The sequence below is a fragment of the Hibiscus syriacus genome, unplaced genomic scaffold, assembly GCF_006381635.1.
Source record: "Hibiscus syriacus cultivar Baekdansim isolate YM2019G1 unplaced genomic scaffold, ASM638163v2 tig00110580_pilon, whole genome shotgun sequence".
Classification (NCBI taxonomy): Eukaryota; Viridiplantae; Streptophyta; class Magnoliopsida; order Malvales; family Malvaceae; genus Hibiscus; species Hibiscus syriacus.
This window is the reverse complement of record NW_024062791.1, coordinates 449,098-459,605: the sequence shown is the minus strand read 5'-3', so window position 1 is coordinate 459,605 and position 10,508 is coordinate 449,098. Positions and strand designations below refer to the sequence as shown.

The following is a 10,508-nucleotide window of genomic DNA, read 5'->3' as shown; positions in this document are numbered from 1 at the left end:
GTATGTCGCTAGTGGGTAGTGGGGTGTGGGATAGATATGAAAATGTACCCGCGTGGGCGGGTGTGAATTTGAAAATTTGTACCCATCATGGGTGGTGGGCGGGTGGTAGATTGAAAAATAATAGGTGTGTATGGAGATGGGGGAGGGTGTATCCGCACCCGACCCGCCCATTTGCCATCCCTACATCTGATCGATAGCTACTGTTGCATACAGAGGCTGATGCACTTCGCCCCTAATGAATACCTATTATTTTAAATAAATTATTTAATAGGTTAAGGGAATAAAAATATAAAAAATTATATGCTCTTTTTTTAAAAAGAAAAGAAGTATTAGAATTTTAAATCCATTTTTTACAATAATTTTAAACTCATTTTTAAAGTTACATAACTATCGCCAAACTACTTTACCTTGGTTAGCCAATAAGTGAGGGATATAGGTCGGGTTTTTGGTCAATTTAATTCGACTCGAAAATTTTACATTCTCCACCTGAAATTTGACTCGATTTGAATTTAGGGTAATTTCACCCTATTCGAAACTTGACCCGAGCTTACTCAAAATAATATAAAATTATTAATTTTATTCAATAAAATAAGGACTTAATTTAAAATAAATAATATAAAGAGGGGTATTAATATAATTATCTCCAAATATATATGGTATAATTATATTATTTTTCAAGTCGAGTAGGATCAGATATTTTTCACCATAAACTCAAATCTAACCTAACTTGAACTTATCCTCTAAAAAATTCAACATGACCCGATCTAAACTCAATTTTTTTAAAAAAAATTGACCCACTCGGATCAGGTTCGGTCTCATATCCATCCCAAAACCAGATACTAATGCTTTTAGGAAAATGAACCTAAATATTCTTTACCAACCCGAATTTTAAATGCAATATGAAACGATAACATAATCAATATTATAAGTTTTTATATTTTAAAAATTTACACATGCAACATAAACCAATTTACCTCAGTGGTTAAATGAATCGTTGTAGTTTCTAAAAATCATGAGTTCAAGTACCAATGATTGTAAGAATAATTGAATGTTCATTTTCAAATATTTAAAAGTATTTGAAGTTTATACAACTTCATAATAATCTTAGTTTAGTAAAAAAAATTACGCATGCAATTATTTTGATTGTGTTTATATTTATATATAATGATCACATAAATTATGATACAGATATATAAGTAATTAAATTTGTAATATATTAGTTTAACATCAATTCAATTGTTTTGACTAATCCGGATTGACTCGCGTTGCACATCTAGTTGTGGTAAGTGATTCTTCTAACGGAGATGTCTAGCCTAGTTGGTATTAAAAAAATTATTTTTAAATAATAATTCATATTATTATAAATATATTTTTATTTTTAATATTTTATATACTCTTTAAGTAAAATAATTATAAATCATTGTTAAAAATCACATAATTTTATTTAAATATTTTATTACACCACATATGATCATTGATTGAATAAACTTTTATAAATATATTCTTATAAAATACTTCAGTCCATTCTCATTATATGTAAAAGTAAATAAATATGCCAGGGTTATTGGATAAAAAATAAACATTTTAATCCAAAAACTAATAACATTATATTGATTTTTTTTATAAAAAAAAGCTGGTCAACTCTTTCACAAGAATCTTCTTGTTGTCTTCCACTGTGTCGTGATTCAAAATTTTCATTATAAGAAAACATTGTACACATCCAGAAATAATAATAATAACTGAACAAAACTGGGCTCTTCTTTAAGCTTCAATGTATTCCTCCAACACCAACTAACATGTACTTTAAAGAAACTTGTCATATGAAAGTCAACCTTGGATAATAATGGCCCTTGTCCTGCTATAATCTTCCTTGTTAACTGACCAATGAAAGCCTTGTTCCACATCTCTAAACTTTTCGTTCTACTTCCCCTTCAGATTTAATTATACATAAACTCAGTCTCGGTTACAGAAGAGATGCGACCTAAAATTCCTGAAACTTCAGTAGACAATGGCATTACAGCAAAACACACTACATTTAAAGTGATCAAATTAAATTGGTATGGCATTTACTTTTCGGTGCCACATTAAAAAGATGCTCCTTTCTAACGCTACCTTTTCCATCAGCATCTTCACATTTTACTATTCGCTTCATAAATACGGCACTTCTCTTCCACTTCTTCACCAAGTTGCATTCTTCTCTTCAATTATTAGGGAAAGAAAAAACTAATACCAGAAGGAATCACGTTGAAGTTTTTTGGATGGGTTATGGTTTTGTTATGTACAACCACTGTTTCATGCGGGAAGGTTGAAGGCTTTCCTTTGCTAAAATCTCGAGCTTTCAATCTCTCAGGATCCTTTGTTCAACAACACGACATCCATGGTAAAAGGAAGAATTCCATTGTTTTAATTTGTTCTTGACTGTTGAAATCATTTCCCCTGAAAGCAGCTGGAAATGCAGATCTCATCAGGACGGTTAGCTCAGCAAAAATAGACGACAAAGACGAATACTACAAGGAATATCACAATTTTTTCAGTCCAAGAAATCAAAGGGTGGAAAAGGTGCGACCGGTGGTGCAAATGTCCCCCACCATCCCAGCAGAAGAAACGCAGCTCCCTCACTCCTCAACCCGCCTTGCTTTCTGTTAACTTTTACGTTATATGTAATCTTCACCCTTATCCTATCATTTCCACATTTAATTCTCATCTTCTAACGTTTACCTACATCCCCACAAACAAAACAAACAAGACATCAGACAGATCCTACTTTGTCCTGTTTGTGGAGTTTTTTTTCCCCTTCTTGTTTGTCCCTGTATGTTGATTTTAAGTCCTTTTTTTATGAAATATTTTAAGTCATTTTAGCTAGAAATGGTAATTAGAACTCAGGCTCAGTCCATATCCTGTGTATTTTGTTGCAGCTTGTTCGATCGGTTAGGCCTAACTGTGTTCCGGTCGGTTCTAAGAATTGTATCAACACGTGATTAAATTAGACTGAAATTTAATCTCAAGTTTTATTTTAAATTTAATTTTAGAATATTTCTATATAGGATACACCTAAAAATGCTCTGTCTGCAATGCACCTTTACAACTAAACCTTGTATCCTATTTAACTAACTTGGCATGCATTTATAGGAGAACCAATCAGATGTTATTCAAGGATCCAACATATAGGAAATGTTAAATTATTTCCACCTTTTTCCCTCTCTTTCTCGTGAGCTAACATTGTTATAATATTCAACATCGATATTGAACCGAAATCGGTAATACAACTTATGTCCAAACTGTTTTTCCCCTATGCATTAGCATATGGCTTGTAACCAGAAAAGCTTGAATATGAGGGTACATTTCAAGTGAAAAGTTAGGCTTTAAAACATGAACATGTATGAAAAAATTGGGAAAGGAAAAGTTTGGCAAGTCTGATATGGACCAGTTTCAGAATATATAGTTTCTGTAGATGGTTTTTTTTTTTTTTTGCTTAAATGTCGTAAAAGAGCTTCTCAAACACTTTCATGTGTTCTGTTTGCAGAGATATGGCAACTGATAAGCTCCCATCGTTGTCCGGGCTTGGTAATACGAAAGATAACCCCTCGTAAGGAATCCCGCCGGGACCCATAAATATAGGCCGGCCCCAGCCGAAATCTGCATCATGGATTGGTAGCCTAACCCAGCTTGTAATCCCAAGGTTTGGACACTTGAAAGTATGTGCACCTCGAACAAGGGCGGATAAATCAGGCTGAAGTTCTAGGTAATCTAGGGCTGACCTTAGATAGTTATCGTCCATCCGAACCAATGCATCATGAATATGGCTCGCAGCATACCATGTTGGCTTCGACATCAGATCGCCAGCCACTGCAATTGGTGTAGCAGTGAAGATCACATTTCCAAAGTAACCAGGTGGAAGTGAGGGGCGCAACCTAGACCTTCCATCAGTAGCAATGTACAATTTGGTCCCTTGATCATCAGTAAGTCCACGAGCCTTGCAGACCGATCTCCACACGTGACCTGACAACATCTCGTATGAACTATAGCTGACATTGTTCCCATCTTCCTTGCACTTGGCTTTGAGTGCATTGAGTTGTTCCCGGGTCAATTTGAAAATGGAGACTGTCGTCGTGCTATCAGGACCCGTGGACTGGGGTGCAGTGTTCAATGCTGGAGGAGGTTGATACTCAATGTGGTGGAACGTGGGTTGTGGAGGATCCCGAGCACGGAGAAGGGTCCGGTCAATGAATGGCGGAATCGTGAGGTCAGGACCACGAGCCATATCAGACCATGTATTGATGAAGTGGAGACCAGAAAATCCATCTGCTGCATGGTGTTGCATGCCAACACCTAGTGATGCTCCACCACATTCGAAATATGTGACCTGAACGGAATCAAAAACCAAATCCATGTTTAAAATAACTCCCAATATCAAAGGCCTATAAAATATACAATTAGATTTGACCCTACGGATGACATATAGCTCTAGCTATAAATGATTAAAAATTTAGAGGATCTTTTCTCCAAGATAATATCTATAAGTATGGCATAGGTCATTGCTTAATTTCAAGCCATAACAAGCATTCTAAGTAGGTAGATATTAATTAAATATATATTAGGTGGTAGGAAGGCAACCAGCACAACAAATTAGGACGATCCAAAAAATATTGGATGCTTATGCAAGGCAGCCAGCAAACAATACATATAATGGCTCACGTAAACTAGTGAATCAAATCAAATCAAATCAAATCAAATCAAATAATTGTAAATGTTGAAACTAGAAAATGCATCAATAGAGTGGGATGGCCGGCTGCAGTGTCACAACTACCACAATAGACTGGTCTCCTTTCTCTTAACATGAATTTCATCCCACCAAACTTTTTCCTATTTTGGTTTAATGTGGGAGTAGGGGCTATCTTGCTTACTTGGTAACCTCCAAATCAGCAACGTATATAATTGAGTCTGGGGTAAACTACATATTTAGTCATCTACCTATTTTCGCAGTTCCATTTTGATCACCTAATTATATTTTTTCAAAATCATATCTAACCTTACGTTTTGATCACTCTCTGTTACAAAATGAAAATCGATACTGATGTATATCATTGAAAAAATAAAAAAAATACAACGTCAGCAATTCAATTTTTTTTTAACTACGGGTGATCAAAACCGAACCAAAACTTAATATTAAGTTTTGCTTTATTCTTTTATATAAATTAATTTTAAAAAAAAACTTAACAAAAGCATCAACAAAACCAAAGTAGTAGTTGTGGCTAGTGGTGACCATACCATTTGAGGATTCCATTTAAGAGGCTAAAATTCCTGTTTTCTTTCAGATAGATAAATAGGTTTTTTTTAATAGATCGTGATATATAAATTTACAGTTAGAAATATAAATTTTAAATCTATGTTTTGAAAATTGTCTTATAATTGAAATTAGTAATATAATTAATTGTACATTTAAATATTTTTTTAATATGTAAAATCCGTTAAATTTAATATAATTAAAAATCTTCAATTACGTTTAATTCTTCAAAATAAGAATACGAATGGATATATTTTGATATTCATATAAAAAATTACATAATTCAATTTCGTAATTAATTTTTATGTTATTCATTTTAAATATCGTTTATATATATATATATATATATATATATATATATATATTCGTCAAAGATATAAATATTCAGTTAATAACAAAAAAGATATATAAGGTGAAAAATAATTACCTGCAAAACCAAGAGTGGATAAGTGGAGATGCCACCGGAATAATCAACGGTTGGGATGAGCTGCCTAAGCGCCAATGTGGGTGCAAAATCTCCGAAATCGTCGATAACAGAGGTAGTTTCAGCCTCAACAAAGAGCACTCCTTCGGCGTTGCAATCAATCTCGATCCTTCCATCCTCGTCCCTCTTCAGCCGCCCCGCCATGGGGTAAAATGGCACCAGGGCCTTGCTCAGTGCCTCCTTCATCACCTGCGGGTCAAAGAAATTGGCCCCTCCCGTCGGCCTGTAGAAGTAAACGCTCGGAGTGTGAAACCTGGGTACCACCAAGTCCACGTTGGCGTTCCACAGGCTCCGCCGCGGAGTCTCCCCCGCCGGCTGTACCATTGTCGATTCTTTCACGTTTACAATCATGGTTGTAGTGCTGGTGAGGTCCACAGGAGGAAAAAGGATTCGCCTGCTCCTGCCAACAAACAAGCCGATTACAGATGTGAGAATTATTATTTTGTTTAGTACTCCATAAAGACTTTTTACCATCTCAAATCCATTAGAATGACTAAATGAATCAATCAAATTCATTTCAACTTGTTTATCTAACATGATTGATAGTAGTAATTCATAATCTAAGAGAGGACGGATAATTTCGTATCCAACAAAAATCATTTAATTCATTAATACCTGACTTTGAATAAAAACCAGAGTTTTGGCTTGATTCAATGTATCTTCTTATTGAACTAATAATAATTTTCCCCAAACAATTAAGTAGTAAAGTCTAAAACAGACATCATGAAATTGAAATCAACAGATAACAATCGGCTCTCGTCGGCAGGATGTGGTGCATTCATTAGTCTCTGGGTTGTTTAAAAAGAAACAAAAACAGAAGAAAATACAAACAAAACTTTCCAATGCATTCTGAATTGGAACTCAAAAACCATGGCGATTCAAAGATGTATGATGTATATGAGAAAAGAATGGAACACGATGGAAAGCCCAGAAAGGAAAATAAAATAACTAATAAGATTGGTTACTCAAGGGAATGGGCATAAACAAACCTTCAAATCAAAGCAAAAACAGAGGACAAGGAAGAAGAAAAGGAAAATGGGTGAGGAGGTGGTTGGAGGGTGGTGAGCACAATAAGCCGACAGGTTGAAATAATATAAGCGTGGAAAAAGGAAGGAAATCAAACAAATGCGGCATTTCAGAGTAATTATTATATATAGATATATATGACTCATTACATCATCTATAATTTTAATCAATAAAATCTATTCATTTAAATATAATTTTTAAATAATTATTCACTTTTGATTTATATATAATACAGATATGAAAGTTCACTTTAAAAAAGAAAAACGAGATAAATAAATTTTATTGATTGAAATTATAAATATCTTGATGAATTGTATCTATGAATCTATCTAATAATTTTTCGACATTTCGTTTCACTCACCCACTCCAGCTTGCTGACATTGACCATTCATCTTTCACCACCTCAGCTTCCATCTTTAGACTATGACTTATCGGACTTTTCTTTTTAGCGGTCAGCGCTTACCTACTATTATTTTTCGAGGTTGTTTGTTTGCGATTGAATATAATTATTTAGTGTTGAATGATTTAACATTTAGTGATTTGTTTTTTATCTCTGAATGAATACTATGCTGAATGAAACAGTAAAATATTGCTGAATGATTCAGTATTAAAGTACATTCTGAATCATTAAGCATCCGTTATTTTATTATAATATCTATTTTTTACATGTTGTCTTATTAAACAATCATATCTTATAATGCATTAATCATTATGAAATTAAAAATGAAAATATTCATAATTCAGATTGTACATTCAGAACCAAACAGCATGTCACATTCAGAGTTAATTTATACAGAATTATTGAATCATTTAAACTATTGAATCATTTAACGCTTAATCATTTTATTTTATCAAACAGACCTTAAATCATAAATATAAAAATTACTATTACCCCTCGTAATAGTGACATAATAATTGTGTAGAAATAAGGTACGTTTTACTATCTGATGATTATCCAATCTTCAAAGCTACATAATTCAGCTTGACTTGCTATACGCGGTCACCAGAACACTTGTTTTTCTTCTCCAAAGAGAATCCAAAGGGGCAAGGAGGGGCCTTGGCCTCTCATTGGATAAAATGATAAAATTATTTTTTTAAACTCTTTCTTAAAAATTATAAATTTTATTATAAATAATATTATTATCATTTAATAATAAATATTCAAACATCCTTTTAATTATCATACTCAAACCTAAAATTAATATGAATACTAATCATATCTTTTATCAGATCGATTAATTCATATTATATTATCAGTTATTTTAGTGATTATCTTACGTTCAGAGATGAACTGAGAGAGTATTGAAATATGATTGTATTTCTAAAAATTTTAGATTTTTATATAATTTAAACTTCTTTTATGTTTTTTATTGATAATTTAATTTTGTATTTTTTGAAATTTTATAATTTCGCATCATTTAAATCTTTAATATAACTTTATGAATTCACTTGTAAAATTTTGTGTACTGTGTGCTAATTTCACCTAATAAGAAAACCAACCATCAACCATGGTCAACTCTCTCCGTCTTCTTAATTTTTTCTTATTTATTTATTAAACAATAGCAACTGATTCTATTAATAAAAATAATATAATAAATAAATAAATATAATGTATCCAAAGTAAAAATTTAGGATAATAGTAACAAAAAAACTCATACATTAAACAAAAATATTAAACTCAAAGATAAAGAGAAAAAGGAAATCTTTCATTGAGAATAACGTCTAACATCAAATGAACACATTAACCTTCATAAAATTTATTGTCTCTGTCGAACGAAACACTTTACAAAAAAATAAATGAATGGTGAATAAACCAAAATATTTGGCAAACTGTTTCGCTATACAATTTTTATTATATCGGCAAACAACTTTTTACCAAAGAGATGATCTAACAATACGGACCATCGACAAACTAATCAGAAAACAAATGTCGTGAGAATCTTTGTGCAAGCACCAACATGAATGTAGAGATATGCGAAAAACGTATCAAAAGTCATAAAAACAAAGAAAAATGTGTCACGATGATAAATATTCTTATTTAAAATTGAAAAAACTTAAGAAAAAAAATAAAAACAAAAGATCGTATGAAAAATAACAAGAAAAACGACAGAGGTTGACAATCAATATTAAAATTTGTGTTGTTGTCGATTAAACAAAAATTAAAAAAAAACGATATAAAAATATTGTTAGAAAACTTAAGTTAAAAAAAATCCTTAGGTACGCATTCTTCGTATCTAAATGCTCAAGACTCTTCGGGGCCCATCGTCAAAAGGTGTCACTTATGTACTGAATAGAGATAAAGATTGAAGTTGAATTAATCTCATTTTAATGACAATTTAGATAAAAATAAATAAATAAATTCGTAAATTAATAAACAGGGTTTTAGTTTGAACTCTGAATTGTTGATGATTAATTTCTTTTATTGCTGAGCCAACGCTCAACATCATTACCAACCATATAAAGTGAAAGAGGTAAAATATCACGAGTACCATTAAAAGTGATTCATAACAGAAAATAAACGATTTCTTTAGATTGCGTATTTATAAACCAAAAGAAAAATCACAAGTGCCAATTTATACTTGCTAAAAATGTCATTAGCACGCATTTTCCCAATTTCGAACCCTTAAACTACAAATTTCCCCTGCAGGGGCAACTTTTATTTATTGGTATAGACTAGATAAGTGGATAGTTAAATAAAGTGGTTCAAAAACTGGTGCTATTCTTTTAACAATTAAAAAATTAGCCAAAACTAATCATATAAGAAAACATGGACTTGGTGGGGAATTGGAGAGTCCAGTGGTTGCTTCTTGCCCTTCACCAACTCTTATCTACTGTATTATTATTATTACTTGTGGGTTGATATGTTTGAAAGCTAAACGCCTTGGGTTCTACGTTTCTATTGCTTTGTGAGACGGATAGTGGGCAATATGATTAATCGAAGTCACTCAGCGTTACGTTGCGTTCAGGGTCCTACCCTAATCCTGTCATGTGTGGAGGAGGTTGGTAAAACTGATTGACCCGACCTTTATTTATGTTTAATTAAATACTTAAATTTAAAGATAAAAGTATACAAATGATTACTTAATTATAGCTTGTTTAGTTTTTTTGACCATTAAAAGTTATAAGATAATTCTTTAATTATATGACGTTGATTTGTTGAATATCTGGACTATGAAGAGTTACAAAATTGTCATTTGATTATTCATATGTTTCAAAATTATCATTTTCCTTTAAAAGAAGAATAAGTATCGGAACTAGACGTTAACGTGTTAAATGTGATATGATAAAATCATATTCTAATTATGTTTACTGGTACTGTTATTTCTTTCAAGCATTGGCTCTGTAACATAATGTTTCAAGCATTGAGTTAATAACATAATGTAAATATAGAATCGATCCACAAATTATAATTTAAATGGTTATGAGATTAAATTTTATCATATTCACTCAATAGGTTAACATCCAACTCAGATTACCGTCAATTTTTTTTATGGAAAAGGACGATTTGGAACATATGAATAGTCCAATTATCATTTTATAACTTTCAATACTCGAGGGACTCAATAAAGCATCTTCTTATAATCGGAGTATTATTTTGTAAAAGTTTAATAGTCAAGAGACTTAACAAAGTATCGTCTTATAATTAAGAGATCATTTATGTACTTTACCCTAAATTTAATTTTATGTTTTAATTTGAACTTATCTAGCGACCTC

General features: G+C 31.9%; 1 protein-coding gene and 1 long non-coding RNA gene across 2 annotated transcripts; one reads left to right on the top strand and one right to left on the bottom strand.

The window, feature by feature from the left end:
* Positions 1-2,199: 2,199 nt before the first annotated feature.
* Positions 2,200-2,598, top strand: LOC120133450. Its single transcript, XR_005517100.1, has 2 exons — positions 2,200-2,380; positions 2,459-2,598. It is a non-coding gene; the product is annotated as an uncharacterized LOC120133450 (long non-coding RNA).
* A 565-nt stretch (positions 2,599-3,163) lies between these two features.
* LOC120133498 (shikimate O-hydroxycinnamoyltransferase-like) lies at positions 3,164-6,838 on the bottom strand. Its single transcript, XM_039150070.1, has 3 exons — positions 6,758-6,838; positions 5,712-6,172; positions 3,164-4,363 (listed from the first exon to the last, which is right to left on the bottom strand). Exons 2-3 carry the CDS (start codon positions 6,117-6,119, stop codon positions 3,473-3,475), a joined length of 1,299 nt encoding a protein of 432 aa, XP_039006001.1. The 5' UTR covers positions 6,120-6,172; positions 6,758-6,838; the 3' UTR covers positions 3,164-3,472.
* Between the last annotated feature and the right edge of the window lie 3,670 nt (positions 6,839-10,508).